Source organism: Nelumbo nucifera, chromosome 4, assembly GCF_055504915.1.
Source record: "Nelumbo nucifera cultivar China Antique chromosome 4, China Antique-T2T, whole genome shotgun sequence".
Taxonomy (NCBI): Eukaryota; Viridiplantae; Streptophyta; class Magnoliopsida; order Proteales; family Nelumbonaceae; genus Nelumbo; species Nelumbo nucifera.
The window spans coordinates 48,928,382-48,956,210 of NC_142652.1; the positions used below are offsets into that span (position 1 = coordinate 48,928,382).

At 36.3% G+C, this 27,829-nt stretch overlaps 2 protein-coding genes and 1 non-coding gene across 9 annotated transcripts in view; 1 reads left to right on the forward strand and 2 right to left on the reverse strand.

Annotated features, from left to right (window-relative positions):
• Window positions 1–1,089: 1,089 nt before the first annotated feature.
• On the reverse strand, window positions 1,090–1,162 carry TRNAF-GAA (transfer RNA phenylalanine (anticodon GAA)). Its single transcript has one exon. It is a non-coding gene; the product is annotated as a tRNA-Phe (tRNA).
• Window positions 1,163–1,190: 28 nt separating this feature from the next.
• On the forward strand, window positions 1,191–8,547 carry LOC104611776 (E3 ubiquitin-protein ligase, putative (DUF177)). 2 transcript variants are annotated; one of them, XM_088902410.1, is made up of 7 exons: window positions 1,191–1,443; window positions 2,694–2,873; window positions 3,048–3,137; window positions 6,669–6,758; window positions 6,840–6,920; window positions 7,075–7,120; window positions 8,123–8,277. In XM_088902410.1, exons 1-7 carry the CDS (start codon window positions 1,303–1,305, stop codon window positions 8,131–8,133), a joined length of 639 nt encoding a protein of 212 aa, XP_088758536.1. In that variant the 5' UTR covers window positions 1,191–1,302; the 3' UTR covers window positions 8,134–8,277. The 2 variants fall into 2 exon arrangements, with proteins under 2 accessions (XP_088758536.1, XP_010277278.1); XM_010278976.3 differs by lacking the exon at window positions 8,123–8,277 and adding an exon at window positions 8,284–8,547 and having other exon boundaries at window positions 1,193–1,443.
• Window positions 8,548–14,439: 5,892 nt separating this feature from the next.
• Window positions 14,440–27,829, reverse strand: part of LOC104611774 (uncharacterized) — an 84,521-nt gene continuing 71,131 nt past the window's right edge. For 2 of the 6 annotated variants that reach the window (XM_010278973.3, XM_010278972.3), the window contains exons 7-8: window positions 25,530–25,689; window positions 14,440–15,476 (exon numbers count right to left, since the gene is read on the reverse strand). In XM_010278973.3, the coding sequence (XP_010277275.1) occupies window positions 14,785–15,476; window positions 25,530–25,689 (852 nt within the window). In that variant the 3' untranslated portion in view covers window positions 14,440–14,784. The remainder of the gene's footprint in view (window positions 15,477–25,529; window positions 25,690–27,829) is intronic. The other 4 variants (XM_088903050.1, XM_010278974.3, XM_088903051.1 and 1 more) reach the window with 3 other exon arrangements.

A 27,829-nucleotide genomic window follows, 5' to 3' on the forward strand; every position in this document is an offset into this window, starting at 1 on the left:
ACTATCATGATGCGACTGAATATCATCGATAGTGAACATGTTGGGGAATTGGTTTTGGGAAGAGCCAGCCTTTTTTTTTTAATTCTAAAAAAATAAAAATTAATTTAATTGGACTTGCCCAGATTGCTAGTTCAAAATCCCAACTTGATTTCAACGGCTAAAGTCTTTCAACTCCAAGAGTCCAAGCTTCCCAAATTGCTAACTTGAGATACTTGAGCTGGTTGAGCAAGCATTCTTCTTGTTGAAACTTCAATAAAGTTGAGAATTGGAGAATAAGACAATCAGAGTTCACTCAGATTGCAAAGAATGTATAAGAGAGAGAAGAGATTAAGAGAATTATTGAATTTGTGTGATGAAAATGGTAGAGGATATGGCTATTTATAGGAATTAAAAATAATTTAATTGTCCAAAGTACCCTAAAAACTAGCTATTTTTTAGTTGTTAAGAGGGGTATTTTGGTCATTATAAAGTTATTTATAACTTTACCCAAAATGCCCCCCTAAACTAGTTATATAGCTATTGGGGGTTATTTGTGTCATTTTTCTCCCCCATTACCAAAATACATAAATACCCCCCTATATAGTTGTTTATATCTATTAGGGGGTATTTATAAAAAAAAAACCCAAAAAATTGAAACTAGCCACTGATGGAAGGGGGGGGGTCCCTAACGATTAATTCTCGGACGAGCCAAGTGCGGCCAGCCATGGGCCGTATCGTGCCAACCTATGGACTTCAAACCCCAGGCCCAACAGCACGGCACAGACTATCGTACTGGGCCAATCTAAAGTCGGGCCGAGTCGTGCCAGACCACAAGCAGCCTGTCCCGATTTACACCTCTAAGTTAGACCAACCAGTCCGGTCCAATTTCATAAACATTGATGGGAAGGGCTTTGATGTAGTAATACAAATGGGTTCAACTATAATACCAGAAATAGATCATATCTAAAAAAAAATTGTGACCAAGCAACCGGTATGGCGATATAAAAATTGATGGGTGGTTTTTGATTGAAGAAGGTTCTTGCGTACCCTCATAAATTTTCCCAATACAAATAGTCAAATAGATATGATTTAAAAATTAAAAAATAAAAATGCGGTGAGCGTGGATCGAACACGCGACCTTCAGATCTTCAGTCTGACGCTCTCCCAACTGAGCTATCCCCGCGCTTATAAAGCCGGTGGCATTTATCAATTAGTGGAAAGAAACTAAAATATAGAGCGACGATATTTCAACGGCAGATTGTTTTTGGATAAGGTCCGTCTGAGAGGAGTCTGTGAAGAGTACTGGGACTGAGAGAAGAAAAGATGGCAAGAACCAGCAACTTCCTCTCGACAAAAAGCATCAACACCCCAATTCCATCTCCCTGTACTGAATCTAAACCCTTCAAATTCCCTCCTCGCACCTTCAAAATCGAAGCTGCTTCTTCAAGGAAAAATGATGATCTGGTACATTATTTTTGATTTCTTGTTTGTTGCTTCTTCTTTAATTCTTCTCGTGTACATTTTGTTTCTTCTTTTTCTTTTCTCTTTCTTAAATTTCTTCTCTACACTTCTGAAATCTCTGCAACCCCTCCCAAACAAATGGCTCTAGTAATTGTTCATTAACTAATGGTCAGACTTAAGGCAAAATTTTATTCAATAAAATCTACATCTATCACTTTCTATTCAAAATTTTTAGTCATCATTAATGCACTTAAGAAGCATTTTACATAATTTATACATCCCTTACTATTACCAGAATTTTACATAATTTCTAGTAGTGGAAATGGAAATAAAAATTGAATCAGAAAGCTTATAGGCTCTCTTGTTTGGGATGCTTGTGGAATCTGTGCCATCAGTTCCAGGGATTTAAACTTTTCTAATAGGAAACTAAATTTGAACTTCAGAAAGGGAAAAATCTATATTATCAAAAAGACATGATATTGGAAGGGTTTTGACCAATCAAAATTCATAAATATCATCTGATTGAATACCAGTTTTTTGGTATCATAGTCAAACCTGTAATTTTTACACATGTCCCATAATTACCCAGTTTGAGAAAAATCTGCATTTCATTGGTTGCATGTGACCTTCAATGAAATGCTAGTACACCAACTTTTAAAATAAATTCAGAACATCACATCAACTGATTTTTTATTCAAATGATGTCATTAGAGGTCTCATGTGAGTGAATTAGGATCTGCTCCTCATAGAGCATTCTTCATATCGACCTTACAGCCACATTCCACTGTGTATTGGGAACACCTCCCATGAATAATGAGATAGGAGTACAAGAGATGTTTCGGATGTGCAGCTGTACATATTGTGAAGTTGGTGAAAGTAGCACTCGGTGCCATGTGAGTATGTGACCATGGTGCATCATTTTTTTTCTGAAAAAACGACTGTTCAGCCCATCCCAGAATTCTTAGCCCCATGTTACAGGTGGGATGAATCTCGACCGTGGATTAATGCCAAATTCACAGGCAATATGCGATTTATAGGGGGGGACTACTAATAGATTACGGGGAGCTGTAATTTCAGATTTCTGCCGTGGAATGCAGTGTACTTCACTGTTTTTTTCTCCCCCGGCCTACCTTCAAATGATTGAAAGCAAAATTTTTAAGTTATTGGGTGCTTAATATGCTCACAAGGGTGTAGTTAAACCCAACTACCCAAGTCTGGATAAAGGTCTGAGAGGAGTCTTGCTTCTATTCAAGATATTGAGAAGAGGCTCAAGAACCCCACGCCGTCTTATCAGCATTTCAACATCAGATGGGAGATGGCATGGTAGATGGACCTCTGACTATGTTTATTCTCTGGAAGAGCTGAAGCTGGCAGATCTAGCAGAGGATGGGCAGAAAAATGCAGAAGTCTTGATCAGCCTCAACATAGACAAGGTGGTTCTCCTACATCTCTTAAGTTTAGCTAGACATAATCAGAACTAAACAGATGTATGGGTTGTAGCAGTGATTCAGTATTTCTCTTTAAGCAGCTTGTGAATGGAGATGCATTTCTGTTGAATGATATGCTTCAAGATTATCAGTTAACTACAAGTATCCTCTGGTTTCCAGCATGCAAGCTTTGGGTTTTCTGTGAATGGAAGGATAGTCACATCATTCATTAGCAAATGCAGCTGCTGCTCTTCTTTATACTGCAGAGAGGTATGCTCAGATGCTCACTTAGAATCTTGCATTTAGACCTGTTCATGGCCCAGATAGCCTGACGGCCCAGCCCGCACCTTGGTCGGGCTTGGACGTGTAGTTAAGCCAGTGGGCTGACCTTGGGTCCAAAACATCAAGCCCGATTATGTTTTGGACCGAGCTCGGGATTTGTCAAAAAAACCCAGTTTGAGCCCGGCCTGGTCCGATTAATTTATATAATATAAAATATATAATATTTATTATAATATATATATATATATATATTAATATGTACATTTTTTATTTTTTTTATAACTTCTAAACTCCAAACTCCCAAGTTTCAAAACCCTATTCGAACTCGACGTTCCCCTTTCCTCTCTCTCTCTCTCTGTTCAGCGATAGCAGCGGCAGCAAGTTGAGCTTTAGGCTTTAGACTCGGGCCCAAGCCTAAGCTTTAGGCTTTTTATGAGGACTGGGCTCGACCCAAGTTGTAGGCCCGATGGTCAAGCCGGATTTGAGCTCAGGCCTTAAAAAATCTATTAATAAAGAGTGAAAGCCCAACCTAACCCATAAACAGGTTTATTTGTATTACTTGATACATCATAATGCTGCATACTCATTGTAGATGATCATTTCCTAGACATCCACTGTGAGCTGATGGTGGTCCATCTCATCGATCCTGATGGGCCATCATTTGGATTGGCAACAAAGAAAAGATTAATAAACAAATAGTTACAAATATGGTATGGAAACGGTGTGATACTTATCCCCAAAAATAGTCTTGCTATAATAGTGAAAACAGTATGACACGTAACAAGTTGATAATCCAATGATGGCGATTTTTATCCTATTCAGCGGCTTCCACTCCTAACCACCTTGACAAGGTGGGTTTTTTGTGTTTGAAAGATGGACAGGTTTTGGAATTTTACAACCTATACGGGTACAGATGGGGTACAGTATTAAGTTAAACCCGGTTCTCCTTGATTAGGGGTAAGCATTTGATTTATTCGGTTAAAAATCGAATTAAATAAATTAAAATTTAAAAAAATTAAATAAAAATATAAAAACCAAATCGAAACCGAATTATAAGAAAACTGAAATAACCAAAATCAATATTTTTTATCCAGTTTTCAGTTATTTTGGTTGAAAACCAAATTTAATTAATAATATATAAATATTATATATTATAACCTATAATATATATTATGAAATTGAATTTCATTATAATACATATTAAAATATAAATATACAGCATATTATATATTATATGTTATATATTGTATATTATATATTACATATTATATAGTGAATTTTGATTAATTCGGTTTTTTCGGTTCACTAAAATTCTAACTCTAAAAACTGAAACTGAAATTTTCAGTTTGGTATTTTGGTTTTAACCGAATAATACCCACCCCTATCCCTGTCCCTGACTTGCATATTGTTGGAAGGCATTTGAATTTATGTATTAGGTATTAAATTTAATAATATTTTGATTTTTACATCAAGAACAATTGATAACTTATGTGTTTTCTACATGTTTAAATCAAATACTAGAAATTTTGATGTTTTTTTCATGCTATTTTACTTGTTTGTTACTTTTATATATAACATGAAATAATAGAAAATTAGATGCAAATTCTAATTAACCCGCTACGGGACACCCTCAAATGTGGGAAGGATAGGTTCAGGGAGGGATTTGCATTTTCATTTGTGGAAAAGGTTTGGATTTAAAAATTAACCCGCTATGGGTTTTGGGGAGGATACAAATTGGGAGATCTAGGAAGGCGAATAGTGTCTAGAATTTAGAAAACCGTTCCCCCACCCTGTTGCCATCCCTACAATCCCTTGGGCGGTTCTAACCTGAGCACAACCCGACCCAACCCAAGTTAAGGTATTGCAATTTGGGCGTTGGGCTGGACTTGAGACTAGCAAAATCATGGTCCGACCCAAGTTAAGGTATTTGGTAGTTTGAGTCCGATCCAAGCTAAGCACAATGTAGGTTTGTGTTTTTTTGTTGGATTTCACTGAAGTTATATATTAAAAAGATGATGAAAAATAGAAATATAATGGCCAAATACTCATCTAGAAGGATTAATCTAATTTATAGCAACCCTTTGACCATTTAGGTTTAATTGATTTTTAATGAGAAAAAAGTTAACATGTACAGGCCTGACAAACCTGTCGAACCCAAGCCTGGTCTAACACAATCTTGAAAGTGTTTGGGTTTAGGCCGGTTGGACTTGAGCCTACAAAGTTAGGCTTAACCCTATGCGGGCCCTAGGCTGAAGCTCTAGGTTTCACATTTAGGGTTGGGCCTGGATGGGCCCAGCCCACCTAATTTGCTGCCCTAATTCACTCAAATTAACAGATTTTGATTGGTTAAAGTTTATAAGTTATTGTACCTTCAATTAAAAAATAAATGTAAACTTTTAATTTGAACACATTAAGGGTTCATTTGGTCCGGAGTCTAGAATTGGAATTCAACCGTTTGATTGGACGGAATTAAAATCTAATTCTCATTCTGGGTTGAGTGGAATTCCTCGGTCCATTTGAGGGAATGGTTATTCTCTCCCAACTTTTAGGAATAAAACACCATTAATCCAACTGATTCTGATTCTGATTTCAATCCCTCTTTGAACCAAACAGGCAGGAAAAATAAATCATTTTAATTCTGATTCTGATTCCAATTCTGATTGTAATTCCCACTGCTAATCAAACAGAACCTAAACTAAAAATAAAAATGATCAACAACATTCAAACCGACTTTACTATTTTTTTTACACCACAAACCAATTTTACTATTAAATATATATTAGGATTCGTTTGATTTGCAGTTGGAATCGGAATCGGAATCGAAATCCTCCAGAATTGGAATCGGAATGGTCCTTTCCCATAGTTTGTTTGGTTCAGATAGAAATATGAATGGGAATTAGAATCAATAGGAATGGGATTTTATTCCCAAGGGAGGGGTAGGGAATGACCATTCCCTCAAATGGAGGAATGTCATTCCAACAGGAATGGAAATAGGATTCGGATTCCACCCAATCAAACAGTTGGAATAGAAATAGCCCATTCCGATTCCAATTCCAGACCCCTATTCCCGTGAGCTAAACGGGGCCTTAGTTTTATGTTGATATACGCATATACTGACATAGTTTCATATTTAATCCAATTATAAACAGATCTAACCTGGGATGGGATCAACTTAATTGGATCGGATTTGAATTTGAATTGAGACAATTAGGTACTGTTTGCAGCCCTACAAGAAAGCCCTCCTCCCTGCCTACCCACCCCACTTCATGAGCAATATATAAGCTACTGTTGAGAAGGTTTCACAAGTACACCTTGATCCTCTTAGCTGAGGCACCTCCAGTCCATCAAAAAAACTTGAGTAATCAACAAATAAAAGAAATTGCATAGCCCATGAATTATAAAGTGAAATGGGTAAGGCTTAATGAAGTTGAAGTGATTAGAAAGAAGATAATAAGCAGACCTCAAAAGTATGAAAGTAGTTTTCTTAATGATACTACTTTGCTTCTTGTGATGTGTCAGATTGATACGAGTTTTGATGTCTGGTTGCTACCATCAAGTAGGGATAATCGTTCGATTCAACTTCCTGAAATTGGCGGAGACGATCCATCATTAAGTCCCTAACCCATCTCTCTCTCTCTTTTGAAGAAGAAGAAGAAGAATATTAACATCATCTATATATATATTTTACAGGTGATCTATGTAAAACCAGGATGCGAAGCTGACCTTGATTCACTGATCCGAGATACCATTCGGCTTACAACCTCAGTAAAGGCACGTAGTCTAATTGCAAGATGTGATGTGATATGAGTTTCTCAATTAATCATGAAGATATGAGCAAAATTCATGAAACATTACTCCATGTTTATTTTATTTTTCCTTCTTAATTAAGCTAATCAGCTGGGTCTCTCTTAATTTGTACATGCAGGACACATGCTCAGAATCTTGCGAGAAATCTGAACCTAAATGGCGCTGTATGCACCCTATTAACTCCTTTCTGTTTCATTTTTATCATCATCAAATCTATTGATTAGGTCGCAGTTTCTTACTCTCTTTTTATAGGTGTAATTAGAATGAGAGATGAGAGGGAATGGAGAATGGAGACTTAGGCGAAATTTTCTAACACTGAGATTTATTCTCCAATTAAAATCTAGCCAAAAAGTTGGGTTTGAAGTTTTTCTAAAGGATAAGGTTAAAAATATGAACCCTACTTAACTTCGGGCTGGAAGAAGATTGAGGCATTGTCCAATCTGACCCTTAAACAAGTCCTTCTAATTCAAGCCCAACCTGAAAATCTAATTCAATTAAATTGGATTAGCATAGGAAAAAAAATGGATTATATTTCAGTTAGAATTGGGATTTCAAGAAATCAAATTGGGTTGTGATTGAGATAAATAAATATTAATGCAAGGTTTTTAAAACCGGACTAGACAGGAAACTGTTATGGGGTCCAATTCCCGGGTAAAACGGTCTGACCATCTGGTCAAACAAAAAATAAAAAAAAATTAAAAACATAAAAAAGCAGCCAAAACCCATTCCTGGATTGAATGGTTTGACCGCCTAAGTCAACAATTTGTTAACCAAATCAATGATTTTTGACCAAAAAATAGTTTTAAGGTTAAACTGAACCAATCGTTTTCCGGTCCGACTATCCCATCCGGTCTGATTTTGAAAACATTGTATTAATGTGACTCTTTCGGCTCAATAACATTTTCTCTTAAGAGCTTGGGGACCAAGTATTAGCCCAACTTGATTGTGGGTAATGATGGAATGGGAAAAGTTTGGGGGGACCAAGGACCCCCCACCCAAGAACTAACATGCATCTGCAGCTTATACTGAATCTAGATTATTCCACATAAATTTGATTGAATTTGAATTCTTTAGTAGTGGTTTTGGAATCCTCTCAATCAAAATAACTTGGTCTCCTTCTCTGCACCTTGATCTGAACAAATGAGTTTCTGAAGTTATATTTGCAGGTGTAGATTGAAATATTCATACTTCTCTCAATCTGCCTTGACTGGCAATATTCTATAAATCTCAAGAAAAATGCTTGGGTCCATCAAGTGAATGGGTCTGTGTATATTCAACCTAAGCGCTCTTGCTATTTATCCACTTGATAAAATGTTTTTGTCTACAGATACTGGTGCAAGAGAAGCCCCCATTGATGGAAGGTGGTCAAGACTCCTGGAACTAAGGAAAGCATTGTAGAAACATACATATCGTGAGAAGGATGGAATACAATCTCATGAAAATGGAATCTAGTACGATTCCACATTTCATGTCAAGAGTGTTACTCAATGTAACAATAATGTATAAACAATCAAAAAAAAAAAAAAGTTACAATGTGTAACTATATGTTGCAAATAATACATGTGTGATAACAAACAACCTTGTTCCCTGACTTCAACCTCCCTTTGTACTTGTCACAACTTTGTTATTCTTGCTTTTGCTTCTTCCCCTATGTTTGTGGTTATTCGGTCCAAGGTTTTTAAAACCGGATCAGATGGGGAATCATTCTGGGGTCTAGTTTTTGGGTCAAAAGGTCTAATCAAATGGATAATTCATTCTGACAAAAAAATAAAAAATGGTCAAAAACTGTTGTCTAAATCGACGGTTCAATGGTTCGACCACCTAGGTCAGCAATTCACTAACTAAATCAATGGTTTTTGAACAAAAAACAGTTTTGGGGTGAAACGGTCCTGATTTTTCTAGTTCGACCATCCAATCTGGTCCAGTTTTAAAAACACTGGTCCAGCCCAAAGACTTCCTACTTATCTCCTTATTGAGTAAGCATAGAGCTAAGCAGCAGTAATAGTGCTTAGAGTTCATCATCTAACACCATCTTCATATAGTAGATAATTAATTTACAATGCTATGTAATTCATTCAGATGCTCTACAATGAAACATTGGCACCGACGTCAACAAATGCACTGTATTTGCACCAAAAGATGTTTTCTATAGTCACGACAATGCATGTATTGCAGCAATAAAATGTATTTTAGGCTCAATTTGGAAGAAGTACAAATACAAATATGTCTAGCGCAAAATCTTGTATTTTGTATGTATTTATAATGTATATGTTTGTAGACTCAGTTTGGAAAGAGTAGGGTTTGCACTCTATATATTTGTATTTGTACTCCTAAACTTAGCCTGGGCAAATTTCTGGGTTACACGAAAATCTCCTTTTTTTCTTCTTACTCAAATCAAGTATGGACGAGGTAATAATACAACAATAATAGACAATAGTCATTAGGGGTGAGAAAAATAAAATAAAATCGATTGAAACCAAACTGAAAAATTGATTAATTGAACCGATCAGTTCGGTGTTTTTAAAAAAGCGAAGGCACCGGTGTCAAGTAACCAATATAGAAAACCGGCGGTTAACCGAACCGACTGGTATATATTTTATATATATTTATGTATATTATATTATATATATATATTATTTTTATATATTAGAAATTAATAAATGTGCGTTATATATAAATATATTTATAATATATGATATATTATTTATTATTTAAAATATAATACTATATATACTTATATATATTTTTATAATATATATTGTAAAAATTAAAAAACTGAAAAGTCAACGAACCAAACCAGTCAACCGATTAACTGATTAGCTTCAGTTTGATTTTTGTTACTAGTTTTCTAAAAACCGGTAGTACCAATTCGGTTAAAAAAAAAAGCCCACACTTCAATTAACTGGACCGTGAACAGCCCTAATATTCATGCCAACAAAATTGCAAAATAGCAAAACAAATTATGTAAACTAATGTTTTTTAACATGAAAAACCTCTCCAATGTATAAACGAAAAAACGAGAGGTCATTGATCTAGTAAAATCTCCACTACAATGATAATAGTGGATATACAATAAACACTCTTACCAATAGCTAGAGGAAACCAAACCTCAAAGAGAAGAAACACCCATGGTTATAATCCAAATCTCTCACTAATAAGGTGGAATACAATCAACAATGAAACCAACACTACTTCAAACAAACTTAATTTGAAAAAGCTTGATGCAGCAACTTACTGTGATATGAGCCTTCACATTGAGCTCCCCTTCTCCAAGAAACCATCTGTGTTTTTCTCAAAACCCTCTAAGAGAAAAGCAAAATCTCTCATACATATATGTCAAAATCCTCTAAGACAAGCAAGAATTAATGAAGTGGGCTTTCCTCATGGGGCTGTACCTATGGTACACCCAACAAAAACAAGCAAGAATGAACATCTAAACTATATCAAAGATGAAATACTACTGTTGTTTAACCTCTAATTCTCGAACAAGAATTTGATTGACACCCTAATTTGGAATTAACAGCCAAAGCTGTAAGACAGCAACATAGAAAACATATTCTTTCACTCGGCCACAGATAAAATGCAACATAAGTTCTGCCTCAGTGCTTCACAATGCTTCTCTTGTCTTTTCAAACTTAGGAAAAAACTAGTAATACCAAAACAACTCATATATATATGCCTACGTTCTACAAAGCTCTTGTTAGAATCTCCTAATTTCTAACAAGGTTAAAAATATTTTCTCCTATTTTTGTAATTTTTTTAACCTAATTCAAAGAGGTTGGTTTAAAGCCTGTCTACCCCCTGAACCGGGTTAAACCCCAAAACACCCCTTATAGGTAGGGGTGGCCACGAGTCGAGTCTTTCACGAGCTATTTGAGTTCAACTCGTGAAAAGCTCAGCTCGGCTCAGTTTAAATTGAGCTTCGAGTCGAATTGGAGTCCAATATATAGGCTCGTTTTCTAATCGAGCCGAGCTCGAGCCCAATGAAACTCGACTCATGAGGCTCGCGAGTCTAGTATTAAATAAATAATTTTTATTATATATGCATACATACATACATACATACATACATACATACATACATACATAATATATATAAACAATTTTATTATATATAATAATATTTTTATTTTTTATGTATAAAAATAAATAATTTTTATATTCTTATTTTTTTGTATGTAAAATAAAAATAATTTTTATAATTAGTTTTGTATATATAATATTAAATAATTTTTATAATTCTTAATTTTTTGTCTGAAAAATAAAAAATAATTTTATACATATAATTTTTATTTAAAAAAAATTGGTTTATCATCAAACTCAAACTTGCGAGATATGGACTGAGCTCAAGTTTCTAGCTCGAATCGAGCTCGAGCTCAAGCTCAAGCCTAATACTATTCCTGTGAACCGTGCTAGAATAGCCAAATATTCAGCTCAACTCGGCTTGAATCCACCCCTACCTGTAGGGACATATCAAAAAGCCTCCAATACAATATATATCAAAATTTCAAACCTTAATTTAAACAAGCCTCCAATACGATATATATCTAAATTTCAAACCTTAATTTAAACTGGGTGTGCATTACTCCCCTTTCAATAAAAATTTATACATTAATGTTCTAATTTCTCAATCAAGTGTAAAATTAATTGATCATAAGGATTTCTAACTCTTTAAAATAACTAAGCATGCCAATTACCCAATAATGGCTATATTTTCACCTATTTTAACATTTCAGTAATTCTTTTAAAAATCTGATGAAAAGAAGAACACAAGGCAATAAACAAATACAAACCACCTAATCCAAACATCAAATCTGACTTCACCGATCAACACAGGACATTCAGAAGACTCTCCCAACACGACAATCATCGCCCAAAACAGGCCTACATAAAAAACCCTTCCATCTAAACACTGTATCAACGATCAGACTTGGCCATGAGGTTCTACGTACATATCCCAAAACTCCTGTCCACCCCTTTAGCCACTTGTGAAGCCCAATCACCACTAAATTGGCAAAGATTCGTTCCAAGCTGGTTCAATACAAAAACTGATCAATGATTAAACCACACAATCTGAACTTCAATTTTGATTTTACCATTGAACTCTTGTCTCTTTGCATTCATAAAACCCTCCTAGGGCAAAAACAAACCCAATAAACGCCAAAATTTACCACGTAACTGTTGTCAGTCCAAACCGTCCCAGGTCCAACAAAGAAAAAAAAACTCACAATCTGAGTGTTTGATCAATATTGAAATTTCATCAAAAAGTTTTGTAGATCAACCACTAAATCCCAAAAATTTTGTTTTGACATTTCGTGTTAAAAACAATTGAAAGGCCCAGAAACCCCAATTTAAGCTAACCAAGCACCCCAAAACTCATTTTAGCACCTGATTTACCACCCTAGATTCTCTAATTGTCGGAAAGGCCTATTCATTTGTGTGTGTGTGTGTGAATTAACACTTTTTTTCCATTAAACCCATTTGATAGGCACCATAAGAGTTGGATTTAAGGGGTACTGACTCAAACCCCCCTCCCGGCAATGGAAGCTTCTCCCCTATCTGATGGGGCAGAACAAAAACGTGGAGAAGAGTAAAAGTCTGTTTGGTTTTCCATTTGAATTGGAATCAGAATTGGAGTTTAAAACCCTCGGAGTTGGAATCGAAATGATCCATTCCTCCAACCTATTTGGTTCAGCTGGGAATCAGAACCAGAATTGGATGGAATGGATTCTTGTTCCCCAGGGAGGAGGGAATGGCCATTCCCTCAAATGGGACAATACCATTCTATCAGAAATGGGAATAGGATTCTGATTCCGCCCTACCATTCCAATTCTGATTCCAGACCTCTATTCTCACAAACCAAATGGACCCTAAATGGTGGCTGGCATATTCAATGTCCATAGAAGGTAGACCAATTTCCAACATACGCAAGCAGAATGTGTAGGATTCCTTCTAAGCCCTGTTCATTGTCATTCCCCATGGCAGCCATCATCAAAGCAATGAACACGACTGAAAGTGTTGCTTGTTAAGGACAATCTCTTCACTCTTCAGTCCGTCTCTCGTAATTTAGAGTGTTAGACATCAATAAATCGATTTCAAACCCTGCCTAGCAAGAGATGCCTTAGCCTCTCATTGAAGGTACAAGAAGGGGAGTTTGATTCCCCCAAACGAGGGCTGGCTCGTTGGTGTCTTAGCTGGTTTATTTCAGTGTTAATGCGGAACCGAATCCCACAACCAGCACTTTGGGGGAAAAGGGATCAAGGGAGAAGTTATTAATGATGCATGACACCGAATACCCAAAAATAAAATAAAAAATCCCCCAAATGTTATTATCTTCTTAATTCTAACTTGTGATTTATAAGAATGCTAGAAAATTCTCTAAGCATTTAATCTGTGTTTTTTTGCTATTTTTCAATGAGAATAAGCCAAATTGAGCCCATTCACATCGGTTTCCCAGTTTGAATTAAGCCTAAGAGGATTCCTAACCCCTTCCCCTTACTCAAGCTTTCTTTATACTCGACCTCTGACACAGAAGGATTGGAATCACCAATCCTTTGGGCTTGTTTCTCTTCTTTTATATAGCTTCCTAGGAGATGTTCACTCCCTTAATCCGTTGAGTGGCGATTTCAAATTAAGTCAGCGGACAAAAATCTAATGACCACACTGATGGTTCACACTACACATGAATATATGATACATTTGTTAATGTACATTATTCATAGTCAGAGATATCTATGATGCCTGATCAAGATAACCAGCTCTAGATTGAAAGTGTGTATATTTATGAATATTAATAAAAATCCTGAAAAATTTAGATACACCAAGGTTCAAAATATCGATATGCCCGAGCATATCAGGCCATATCCGTATTGTTTTTTTTTTTTTTTTTTTTATTTTTTTTAAAACCAGTTCAAGGGGGCCAATTTAAGACCACCCCTGAACCAGTCAGAACCCCGATACACCTTCTGTAGGGGCATATTGGGGAGCTCCCGAAACGATACGGGCCAATACGTATCGATACTTTGATCCTTACATATTTAATACCATGTATTTTTATGTATATATACCTCATTATTAATAGTAATCTGAGACTCATTTAGTGTAATTTATGTAATTTTCTAGCATACCCATGTGTATCTCTTGAAATTGCCTTTTCAATATTTTGAACCTTGGGTTTGTAATGATCATGGTTTAAGGTATATTGATAACATAACTAGAGATTTTAATAAAACCAGAAATTTCCTGTCGAACAATGTATTCATTGTGTTAGATACTCAATGTTGAAGAAAAAGTAAAGCAGGTACTGAAATGCTGTCATTTGTGGAGATGTAACAACAATTTCCCAAAAGCGAAGATGTTAAAATGTGTCAAAATATCATAGTTATGCTCCATGAGTACCATGTGTTCATCGTCTAATCATGGAGAGAACGAGAGATTCAATGAAGATTATTTTTCTTAACTTATAAAAATTACATCGGACAGATGTGGTAACGCATGATTTCTTATTTCTTTAAAGGGATTAATTAGATTTGTCAGCCCATATATATTCTTTATGATGTAAATGACAAGTAAACTGGAGCTCAAAAGGCTTGTTTTCTGATACAAATACAAAGAACTAATAGAACATTTAAGTTAACTGTACAATTGTGTGGGTTAAAGTAAAATCCTGCAAGAAATTCCAAATCAGTAATGAATACCAACCTGTTTGACCTTATCCTTCTTTAGCATTCCAGTGCTATTGTAACATTCCCGTCTATGGAAACCAAAAGCTCCATCACAGTGAATGCTATATACTGCAGATGGCTTGGATGGTCAATGGATAACGACCTTAATTGTCAACTTTTGGCCAATCCAACTGTTCTCTATAATTGTCATCACCGATATGCCAAGCTCCTTGAGCAATCTCATTGAAAAGTTGCTCCCATCCCCAACTTGAATAACCTAAGAAAAACCAGTAGTCACTGATGGATTGGTTTCCCAATTTCAAATGTTCAATTTCTTGAACTGTAGCCAACTGATCAAGAAAATAAACACTTGGGCGAACTTCTGGGTACTCTGAATTTGTAACTTTTTGGGCCAGACTAACAAGAGGCATCCCTTTCATCATCAGTGGGCCTCCAAATGATAGAGGAGCCTTCTTTAGCAATTCTAACCCTTTATCTAATTCCTGAAAAGTGTCCCACTTGATGTGTTTGTTGATAATCAGACCTTGAAAACCTATTTCACGATCCACCTTCACAATGAGAATCAAGGATTTATCAAATGGGGGTGCATTTAGAAGCTTGTCTGTAGCAGCAAGGATAGAGCCAACAACTACATGAGGAATTGTTTCATGTAAGTCATGCAATGGCTCCAATCCCATTTTGTTTCCATTGGATATTTCACCTGCTATCCTGTCATTTAAGAGGACCTCATGATATTCAGCCTTTGAAACAGGAGTCATTGCATGAGTTGGGGTTGGAGAATTTTTTGAGGGGTCCATCTTCCTGCCACCATTTTCTGCTCCAGTCCAAAGGATCCCTACCAAAACCAAGGAGCAGGCTTATCAGTAGGATACAAATACTGTTTATCCAGATACCAAGAGTACTTCAGAATATATAAAACCTTTAACAGGGAATATAGGATGCTGATTTGGCATCCTATTTTGGCAAGTGAGGCACATACCCTGTGAACACAAAAGTGTCTTAACAATGTAATTCTGGGTAGAGCTGGTAAGAAACAATTTAAGCACCAATAATTTAATAATGGATATGGCATTAAACAGAACAGAATGGCAAAACAAGATTCATGTAGCAGACCCCATATAGGGATAAGGCTTGGATGATGATGAATTCCGGGCTATTATTTAGGAACTGTTACTTGGTGTAATGGAAAAATCTTGGGCTGACAAGTGTAAGAACATGGACTCAAGTCTGAGAGCAGGAGGACGAAGGGAGAGGAAAAAAAGAACCGAGTCCTAAACTGATTTCTAGGGCTCTGATACCATGTGAATAATTCGATTAACCCTACTTCAGTTGTAGGTCTGAAGTAAGAAGAGAAGAAGAAGAAGAGAAAGAAGAGAAGAGAAGAAGAAAGGGTTTGGTCTGAGAAGAAGAAAAGTCACTCTCTCTCAGCCAACCCACTTTATATTTATATTCTTTGTACAGAGTTTTCAAGGTGCCAAGGCAAGGCTAGGCGATAGAGAGGTGCCTTGTCACCTAGTTGCCTAGGTGGGCGCCTAGGCATTGCCTAGGCGGTGGATTTTTTTAAGTGAAAAATACATATCCTAGGTAGTTCCCTAGGTTCCATAACCATCTTTCCTTAATAACTAATACATAATTTTCATAAGAAAATTATAAACTTCATGTTTATGTCTAGAAAATCAACATATTTATGAGAAGAAAAATAAGAAAGAAAAGAAAATTCAATAAATATGGGGACTGAACCCCTATTTTTGTTATAGGAAAAGAAGAAAAGAAAAGGTGGAAGAAGAAGAAGAAGAAGAAGAAGAAGATTTGGAGGAAGAAATGTGTTGATTAGACAAAACTTCAAGTTTTTCCCTTACTTATTGGTTCAAATTCTGAAGTCTTCGAGGGTTCAATACAGCAGTTAGCAATGTTTGTGTTGATTAAACCCTAACAAATAAGAAAATAATAAAAAGAAATTAGTTTATAAACACAAAAAATGAATATTTTTGTTTAATAATGTCGATTTTATAATTATAATCTCAAAAAAGTAACAACATAAAAGTATTTTATAAGACAGTGTACAAAACTGCTAGGCGACTGGGCGAGGCGAGCCTCCAAGGGCGCCTTGTCGCCTAGGCGCCCGCCTAGGCATCGCCTTGACAACTATGTCTTTGTATTAGATTACAAAAGACAGATTTGTCCCTCATTAAGTGTGGGACACACAACTTAAACCCAGACAAAATAGACAACTTAATCTTAATTAGATAGACAAAAGACTTAACTATCCTTGTACTCTCGATTCTAACACCAAGTATCTTCAGTTCTCCATGTCTTTAATTTAAAATTCCTACCCGAGAAAGGATTTCAGCTGCTGCTAAATTTTCTTACTATTGTCTCCAATCACATCAATGTCATCAAACATATAAGAAAACAGCCATTATACTGCCAAGCCCTTGCTTAATGAAGAGTGCATAATTGTCTTTACTCTGATTATACCCTATTTTTTTCATAGAACCACTACACCTCTTAAAACCAAATTCTAGGGAAAGCTTTCAACCCTTATAAAGCCTTCCTTGATTTGCATACCTTCCCTTTTGCATTAGAATAATTAAATCTTAATGGAAACTTCTTGTTTTCTTATTGTAAATCTCCATTAAGGAATGCATTTTTCACACAAAGTGGTGGAGAACCAAGATTTATTTGCATCAATAGGGAGAAGAACCCTAATGGAAGTAATCTTAGCAATTGGGGCAAATGTGTCTTGATAATCAATACCACAAGTCTACATGAACCCCTCGGTAGATAGTCTCACCCTGTACCTCTCCACCGAACCATCTGGTTTCGATCCTTTACAATGTAAACCCATTACACATAACAAGGCATTTTCCAAGAGGTAAAATCAACCAATTCCCAGGTTCCAATTTTTTCTAATGCTTTCATCCATTCATACAAGCATCTCTTCATACAGATTCGAATAATGCATTTGAAACACTAGCAAGAAAAAACTATGATAATGGGTTTAGGAATAGTAGCAAAACTCTGATAATGGGTTCAGATTCAAACTAGAGGCAACAAAACTATGATAAGGAGAAACAAAGTGATAAAAGCATAACCTAGGATGGGATGTTGACTACAAGATCACTTCCTTTCCTGACAGCAATTGGTAAGTCAATATCCAAAAGGTTACAATAGAAGGAATAATAGGTTTAGAAACACTAGAACTAGAAAACAATTTAGGAGAACTAGTAGAAACAGTACCTAAATCCAAAAGATGATCTTGGGGTAGTTATTCCCCTGACTGACCCTTTTTCCTCTTGGCTTAGACTTGTAATTCTTTGCTAATTACCTCATCATCACCCTTAGAGATGTAGATTTAATAGAGTCAAAGACCAATGGATGAACTGAAATAATTAGGAAGGGCATTCATCATCTCTTTCATTGGAGTAGTTTTCTCCCCTTGAAGAGAGTCCCCCCAAGAAACAAAGAAAATGGTAGCTTCAAAGAAGACATCCATAAAAATGATCTTCTTGCAAGAAGATATGTCAACATCATCATCTATGCCTTATCCCAATTATATGGGATCAGCTGCATTAATCCTGTTTTACCAATCCGTCTTATCCACTGTTAAATTATTAGTGCTTAATGCAAGAAGATATATGATAACAGTTATATCTCTTCTGTGTAGTAAAATAAACTAGAAAAATACAATTGAGAACATGAGGATAAAGTTTAAATCAGGAGGATGAACACGAACATAACAAACAAACCGCAACAGGATTATTTCTGTGTAATAAAAATATCTTCTTCTTCCTTCTTTTTCTTCTCTAAAATCAGGATTATTATATTTCTTCTTGGCACCAGAGTAGGCTCCCAATTCCTGCTTTTCTCTTTTTAGGAGAAATAAGTTGATGATCAATTGAAAATTGATGTTGCCCAGTTGGGGGAGATTTCTGGAGAAGATTAAAGATTCAGATTGAGGCCCAAGACAGGTTCTTGGAGATTTTTCCTGAAAACCCTAGCTGGCTGGAGAAATCATATTAAGAGGTCTAGAGACAGTTTGAAGCTGGCTGTTGGGGCTTATAGGAGAGTTTATTGACCTATTTGGAGATCAACTTTGGATGGAGAAGCTTCAGGAGTCCCGGTTAGGAGTGGCTATAAGTTCTCTCTTTCTCCCATGTTGTCGGGTATTGCGAAACCCTAGTTTTTCACTATGATGAAAAAAGTTTGACTTAAGGTTAGTGTTTTTTATCTTAGCTAGGGGAGTTGAGACAAAATATCCTATAGACTCCAGATTTAGCTACGGGGTCTGTGGAGACTGCTTGGGGCAGTGACTACTATGAAGATAGATAGAACTATTTGGCATGGTCTCAATCAATAAAAACCCATATCTATAGTAAAGGAAAATGGGGATACATCATTGGGAGTAAGGAAAAACCTAAGGAAGATGATCCTACCTATGAGAAGTGGATGTAGGAAAATTACACAGTAGTAGGCTAGTTAATGAATTCTATGCAACCTCATATCAATCAACATTACCTGTGGGTAAACACTGCCGAGGTATGAGATAGTGTTAAAGAGACCTACTTACAGAAGTTGAATGTTGCTAGGGCTTATAAATTAAAGAACAATGTGAATAATTTTAGATAGGGGAAGAAGCCCATAGCTATGTATTTCCCAATGTTGAAGTCTCTTTGGCAGGAAATTGATTTGATGGAGACAATTCAATGGGGGTGCACAAAAAATGTTGAATACTCATAGGAAACTAGTGGATAGAAATCAGATTTTTTCCTTACTGGACTCAATCCTAAATATGATAGTTAGACAAAATGGTTGCCTAAAGATGATGTGACCCTTTCTCAAGCTTATGCTATGGTCAGTAGTGAGGAAAGTAGAAGACAAATTCAGATTGTGGAAGTCCCAGTAGATCATTTTGCTAATGCTGGGACAAAGCAAAAGGTGATTACAAAGAAGGAGGCTAGGAGAAACTACTACAAGAAAGTGAAGCACACAAAGGATACCTATCGGAAGCTACATTCAAAGCTCATACATCACAGATTTAAGAAAATTAATAATGGCAGAAAGAGTGGCAATGCTAATGTAGCCTTCTCCAAGTGTAAAAAGGCGCAATATGATGAGAAGTCTGTAGGGGAACAGCTTGCAGCCGCAGGGTTGAATATGAGAAGTATGGTTGTATTATTAGTCATCTGGAATCTACCTCTTCAACTTCTCCTCTACCAAGAAATGGCTCCACTTCTGCCTATGCTCACTCAAGTATTCATGCTACTACGAACTATGCTTCTACCTCAGGTAATTGTAGGACCCACTCGATAATAGATTCTAGTGCCTTTGATCATATGACTAGTGTTTCCATATTATTCACTACTTACCAATTTTTATCTAGTCGCAACAAAATATCCCTTGATGATGAGTCTCAATGTGCTCCTAGGCTATGCAAATATTTCCAGTGTATGATAACCACTATTAAACTTAATTGACTCAACTTTTTAGAGTGGTCCCAATCTGCTAAATTTACCATCACATGGAAAGGTAAATTGGGATTCAATCCAGTTGTAGCAGGAAAAGGGTGGCACATACTCCTCATATGGTTCTGATTCTTGTAATCCATTTGTTTGTATGCTAAGTACTACACTTGCTTGTTCCACATCTACCGACCCATGGATTGTAGACAATGGGGCTAGTGCCCATATGACTAGTATGCCTTCAGATTTACCTCATATATGTTAACACCGAGGAAGGGTAAGATTACTATTGACGATGCATCTCAGACTCCTATCTCAAGTCAGGGTTAAGTCAAACAACCCACAAGGCCACAACCTATCCCTTGGATTTATTCATGTACCACAATTGCACAAAAATTTGTTATCAATTAGTTCCCTTACAAAATCCCATAATTGCTTTCTGACATTTTTCCTACCCATTTTGTTTTGCAAGACCTGAGCACGAGGAAGATGATTAGAAGTGGGCATGAAGTTAATGGAGTCTACCTTTTTATGTAACTTTAGAGCATGGATTGTCAAGCCAGACTGAGTTTTGTTCTAAGGAGAAAATGGGTCTTTTGCAACTATCGCACTGTCGTCTTGGTCATATGCCTTTTAATTCTATAAAACTTTTGTTTCCAAATTTGTTTAGCTCAATGTCAAACTTCAATCCTAAATGTGAAGTTTGTCATCTATCCAATCAATGTAGAACCACATATTTTGCAAGTAATAGAAGAAACGATATTGCTTTCCATTTGATACATATTGATGTTTGGGGACCATATACTATCCCTTGCATGGATGGGCATAAATCCTCCATTCTCTTCTATTGATGACTACAATAGGTATGCATGGCTCTACATGATGAAAAGCCAGGATGAGATTCCTATGATTGATTAAAACTTCATGAATGGGGTGGAGACACAAGTTGAAAAAAGAGTTAAGATAATAAGATCTGACAATGCCAAGGAATACATTGAGAGCCATTTGTGTGGGTTTCTTGAAGACCTGGGAATTATTCACCAAAGTTAATGTAGTCATACTCCTCAACAAAATGGGGTTGTTGAGAGGAATAATAGACATGTGGCTGAAGTTGCTCGAGGTTTATTGTTCAAAACTCATGTTCCTAGATGTTTCTGGACTGATGCTATCAAGACGGATATATATCTCATTAACCAGCTTCCATTAAGGGCCCTTATCCATCAACTTTTCTCCTCCCTAATGAACATTTCTTTAAATTACCTCTCAAGATCTTTGGTTGTGTTTGTTTTGTTCATGATATGAGTCCTTCCAAACATAAATTGGAGCCTAAATCAATCAAATGTGTATTCTTTGGTTACTCTCCTATCCAGAAAGGCAACATATGTTTTGATCCTCTTTCTAGAAAGATATATGTTTCTAAGGATGTTACCTCTCTAAAGTCATCCTCCTTTTTCCAATCGTCTCGCCCTTCTCTTCAGGGGGAGAATGCAAGTGAATATCAAATTCGCATTTGTCTTCTTGCTTCCATCCCTATACCTCCTCCCTCATCTTATCCTTGTAACAATGGTATTCCTTCCCCTCCTGTGTATCAACCTCAGTCCTAGTAGCAATTCTTCATCAGATGCAGTAAGAGGGTGACTCCTAAAGCTGAATGTCCATCACAATATGATCTCCTAGACTCAACAATCTTCAACCCCTAATAATTCTATTACTGATCCTAATATTGATCTTCAAACCCTCTCACCTTCCTATTGTGCCTATGTTTCTAGTATTTCTTGTAGTGTTACAAAGGCAATGCAGTCCTCTCACTGAAAGGAAGCTATGAACCAAGAGATGGAGTCCTTAATAATTCTATTACTGATCCAAATCCTGATCTTCAACCCTCTCTCACCTTCCTATTGTGCCTATATTTTTGTTATTTCTTCTATTTCCATCCCTCGTAGTGTTACAGAGGAAATTCACTCCCCTCACTAGACTTGGGAGATTATTCCTTGTCCCAAGGATAAGATTCCTGTTGGATGCAAGTGGGTGTACACTGTTAAGCACAAAATAGATGGTTCAATTGAGAGATACAAGGCTTGGCTTGTGGCCAAAGGATACACTCAGACATATGGTATTGATTATCTGGAAAAGTTTGCTCTACTTGCTAAAATGAACTCTATTTGGGTGATCATGTCACTTGCCGCCCACTACCTCACTATCAACATTGTTATTTGTATGGGCTCAAACAATCCCCTAGAGCCTGGTTTGTCAAATTTAGAATGCTATCTTAAAGACTAGATTCTCTAAATCTCAAACAAACCATACCTTCTATATAAGAAGGGTTGATGGTAGAATAACAATGTCGATAGAATATGTTGATGACATTGTCAAACTAGAAATGCTATCTTAAAGATTGGATTCTCTAAATCTCAAGCAAACCATACCTTCTCTCAGTTAAAATCCTTCCTTGCTTCAAAATTTAAGATTAAGGATCTTGGTGATCTCAAATACTTTCTTGGCATTGAATTGCAAGATCCAATAAGGAAATCTTTCTTTCACAGAAGAAGTATGTCTTGACTTGCTCACTGAAGTTGGGAAATTGGGGTGCAAGCTTATAAAAACTCCAATTGATCCTAACCACAAGTTGAGTGTTGCTAAAGGAGAAGTACTTCCAGACAAAGGAATATATCAAAGATGGGTGGGCCATCTCTTGTATCTTTGCCTAACTAGACCTGACATATCGGATGTTGTTGGAGTGGTTAGCCAATATAACCTGTATCTTTGCTTGAGAAGATCTGACATATCTGATGTTGGAGTGATTAGCCAATATATGCATGAATCTTGAGCATATCACATGCAAGTAGTTAATAGAATTTTAGCTTATCTGAAAGGGTGTTTTGGTAAAGGAATGTTGTACTCCAATCATGGTTACCTAAAGATTGAGGCTTACACAAATGTTGACCAAGCAAGGTCCATTGGTGATAGAAGATCTACTTCTAGTTACTATCTTAGTTGGAGGCATTGTGGTTTCCTGGAGAAGTAATAAACAATCAGTCAGTGCCCATTCTAGTGCTAAGGCTGAATATAGGGCAATGGCTCATTAGGTGTTTAAACTACTTTGGTTGAAGATCTTATTAATAGATGTGGGCAAACAAGCTAATACTCCAACAAGGTTGTACTATGACAATCAAGCAACCATAAGCATTGCTCATAACCCTGTTCAACATGATTGTAAAAAACATATTGAGGTAACAACGACTTTATAAGAGAGGATTGCTAGGGGAGAGAATTTGCCTTCCCTTTATAAAGGTGTACACCATCCAAAGTTTGTCAAGAACCTTGTCAAGCTGGGTATGATTGACATAGATGCTTAGTTTGAGAGGGTGTTAAAAAAGAATACTTGTGCAAGGTGTTTTGGTCTTTTCATTAATTGTTTGCATTTGGGCACACACACCTCTCATTTGGTAGTCTCTCTTCTTCTTCTTTTCTTCTTTCTACAAACCATAGACTAACTTTTGGATATCTCTATTAGATATGCCTGAGTAGAGCCAAGTACAACCTCATAATCCAATTTTTTGATCTATAGTGTTAAAGGCAGTTAGCTGTGTCATGTTATGTCATTATCGTTTGAGTCATCTTTCTTTTCCTTCATTAATGCTTTTGTTTCCTACATTATTTGAAGAAGCCAATTTATCAAGTCTACATTGTGAGTCTGTGACTTTTCAAAGCATTGTAGAAACTCTTATCTTGCAAGTAATAAAAGATCCACTTTTCCATCTAACATTGTTAACGTTGATGTGTGGGGGCCTTTCCAGCTATACTTGGCTTTATCTTATGCATTCTCGTGCTTACCCAAGCTTGTTTAATAATTCCCTGAATTTGTGCTTACCCAATTTGACACCTAAATCAAAATACTCCGATCAAACAATAATGCTAAGGAATATTTTGAGAAGTTTGGAGTTGTTCACCAAAGCTCTTGTGCTCATACTCCCAAGCAAAATGGGGTAGCGGAGAGAAAGAACCACCACATTGTAGAAGTTGCTAGAAGCATTCTTTTTGCTTCTCACATCCCTATAAGAATTTGGGGTGATGCAATGATGACAGCTACTTATTAATTATATGCCTTCTAGGGGTTCAAGTCTCCCTTTAGTGTCCTTTTTCCAAACCTTGATGTTTTCTCTATTACCTTACATGTTTTTGGATGCACCTGCTATGTTCATGTTCCTAGTTCCCAAAGACATAAGTTTGAACACAAAGCCAAGAAGTGCATTTTTCTAGGGTCCTAGTAGGGGCACCAGTTTGTTTCAATGGATGTCACTTTTGAAGAGTTTGTCCCTTTTTATAGCCATTCTTCTGAGGGGGAGCCCTTTATTGAGTTGTTTGCTTCTACCCTACCCATACCAACTCTTGTTGAATCTTGTGCTAGTCTTCTTGTGTTCACTACACTTCCTGTTCTTCAAAGGAGGTACCAATGACAAAAACTAAGGCATGCACAACTTGTTCCCTTATCTCTAGGTGAGGCCCCAACACTTACAATCACTAAAGAGAGGACATGTCCAATTTGCTTCTATGGAGGTCACTTTTTGTAGAGTTTGTCCCTTTTTATAGTCATTCTTCTGAGGGGGAGCCCACTATTGAGTTGTTTGTTTCTACCTTACCCATACCAGCTCTTGTTGAATCTTGTGCTAGTCCTCTTGTGTTCACTACACTTCCTGTTCTTCAAAGGTGGTACCAATGACATAGATTAAGACATGCACAACTTGTTCCCCCATCTCTAGGTGAGGCCCCAACACTTCCAATCACTAAAGAGAGGATATTCCTATACAACAATCACTAGTGCCTTCGTTCTCAAACCTTAACCTACCCATTGCATTAAAGAAAGGGTAAAAGGAAATGTACTACTCAATGCATTTCAAAACACCTCTCTTACAATTTGTTGTCCTCTTCCTACTACTCCTTCCTAACTTCCAATTCATCCCAACTTGTTCCTAAGAATGTATTAGAAGCAGTATCTAAGCCAGAATAGAGGGATGCTATGAGGATTGAGATAAAAGCACTTTGTAAGAACAGTACTTGTGATATTGTAGATTTACCTACTAGGAAGGAGCGTGTTGGTTGTAAATGGGTTTACACTATAAAGTATTATCATGTTGATGGTCGGATTGAGAGGTATAAAGCCCACCTTGTTGCCAAGGGCTATTTGTTTTAATCAAAAACTTTGATAAAAGAAAAGTAAAGTAGTGAAAACAAATGAATAAGCTTTTTCATGTTTACCAAATTAAGATGATAGGCTAGAAGAATTAAAGGCCTTCTAAGATGAAAATTCTCATGTTACACAGTACAAGAAGCTGAAAATACGACAAGATTCTGCATTTCCCAAATATCAAACTACTGTAGTGCAATTATAGATGTCTATTACTGACTCCAAGAAGAGCTACACTTACTATTACTGATATTATGAGAATGACTTCCATGTTCTGCTATAAACTTGATGATATTGGTTACTGTCGTATCCCCTTGATAGGGAACAGCATTCTTTACGCCTGCTGGAAATAACATCAATGCTGGATAAATCTCCCTCTGCTTATTTCGACACACATGAAACTAACACAAAAGTTAGATATCCTTTTAATGTCACCAAGTAAATTCATTACTATCAAAAAGCCTGTAAAGAAATATACCAGAAACAAGAGAGAATAAACAAATGATGGGAAAAAGATAACAAAACAAAATAGGAGATTATATCACAATCAAAACTAGCATAGATCCTCCCAACAAAAGATAAAGAAAAACCCAAAAAACATATTATAGCCACAAAATACAACAATATCCAACCTCCAAACTATGAAAAGCACAGAAACAAACAATAGCCATGATACACAACAATATCCCACCTCCAAACTACCACTTACTGCAATCAAAACTTGTTGAGGCCCAAAAGTCTTAAGCTAGAAATAAGAACACTTTAAAATATCCAATAGTTAAGAGACCAATCATATTTTTTTAATCAGTAACTGGTGAAATTTTAGTGAAGAAACGAGAATACATACAAAGGTTACAAGCAATGCAGGCACTACATGTACAATAGGTCCAGCCTATGATGTGCATATAAACCATCATCATCATTATCCAAGCCTTATCCCAACTATATGGGGTTGGCTACATTAATACAAATTATATTTGAATCCAATACACCTGTTTTCTAATCATCCCTTCCTTCGCTAATGCATCTGCCATTCCATTTTCCAATATCCTCTCCCATTGTAGCCTTAAATTCATGTTTCTAGTAAGCCATTTAAATATTTTCATCTCATTCCTATAACACCACATTATGGATTCTAGCTATTTGAGCCATCCCACCACCAATTTAGAGTCTCCTTGAATCACCACATTTATCATGTTCAGTTCATTTGCAATATGTACACCTTGCAATACAACAAGCAATTCAGCTCTAACAAAGTCATCCATACCCACTGGGCCTGAGAACAATGCAATGGCATTGCCTTTTGTATCTCTCATTACCCCTCCTATTCCAGAGGGCCATGGTTACCTTGGCTGCTTCCATCAAAATTTAACTTCACATAACCCTCAATAGACAGGCCATAGTCTACCTACACTCATTTTATCACCTATTGGAGCTGCTCCCAATTTCCAACAAATGACTTCATTTCTGATCTTATCCTCTTTTAGTTTTTCTACTCATCCATCTCAGCATATGCACTTCTGCCACACTCAATTTCTTGACATGTTATTGACTGCCCAACACTACGCTCCATACAACATAGCTGACCTTACAAGCATTTTACAGAATTTTCCTTTTAATCCAAGTGATATTTTCCTATCACATAAAACTCCAGATGCCCATCCTGCTCTAATTCTACGATATTTTCCTATCACAACATATTTTCCTAATTCTATGATATTTTCCTATCACAACATAGCTGACCATACAACCATTTTACAGAATTTTCCTCCTTTTTGCCCATCCTACTCTAATTCTATGGGTGACATCCTCCACAATCCCTCGCTTGTTATAAATTATCAAACCAAGGTACTAAAAGAGGTAACATTGAGTAATCTCTTCGTCTCCAATCACAAGTGTACCCTGAATTGCACTCCCATTGGTATTAAATTTAAATGCCATATATTCTATTTTAGTTCTACTTACTTTTAAAACCTTTTGTTTCTAAGGCATTTGTCTATAAGCTTAATTTTGCATTTAATCAATCATTAGTTTCATCAATTAAAATGATATTATCAGCAAACATTGTGAATCATGGGACCTCCTCCTGAATATGCTTACTCAATTCATCCATGCGTACTTATATAAAAAAAAGTCATCCATGATCGGTGGAAATAAATAAAAGCTATGTGTTGAACCTTTGTAAAGACCCATCATTACTGTAAAATCTAATGTCTGTCCCACACGTGTTCTAACATTGATTGTTGCACTACCATGCATATCCTTAATTAGGTCTATATACTTACTTTGAACCCCTTTCTTTTCCAAGACTCACCATATTATCTCTCTAGGAACTCTATCATATGATTTCTTTAGATCAATGAACACCATATGGAGATCTCTCTTTTCCTCTCTAAACTTTTTTATCAATCTCACCAAGAGAAAGATTAACCTCCATGGTTCATCTCCCTACCATAAACCCAAATTGGTTAATATACTTGTTTAATGATGTACACTTTAATCAATTATTGTCTCCCAATGTTTCATAGTGCAACTCATGAG

Coding starts and splice junctions, on each gene's coding strand:
- LOC104611776 (XM_010278976.3), top strand. CDS start 1,303: ATGGCAAGAACCAGCAACTTCCTCTCGACAAAAAGCATCAACACCCCA. Junction 1,444..2,693: donor CAAGGAAAAATGATGATCTG/GTACATTATTTT, acceptor CTTCTATTCAAG/ATATTGAGAAGAGGCTCAAG. Junction 6,921..7,074: donor GGCTTACAACCTCAGTAAAG/GCACGTAGTCTA, acceptor TTGTACATGCAG/GACACATGCTCAGAATCTTG.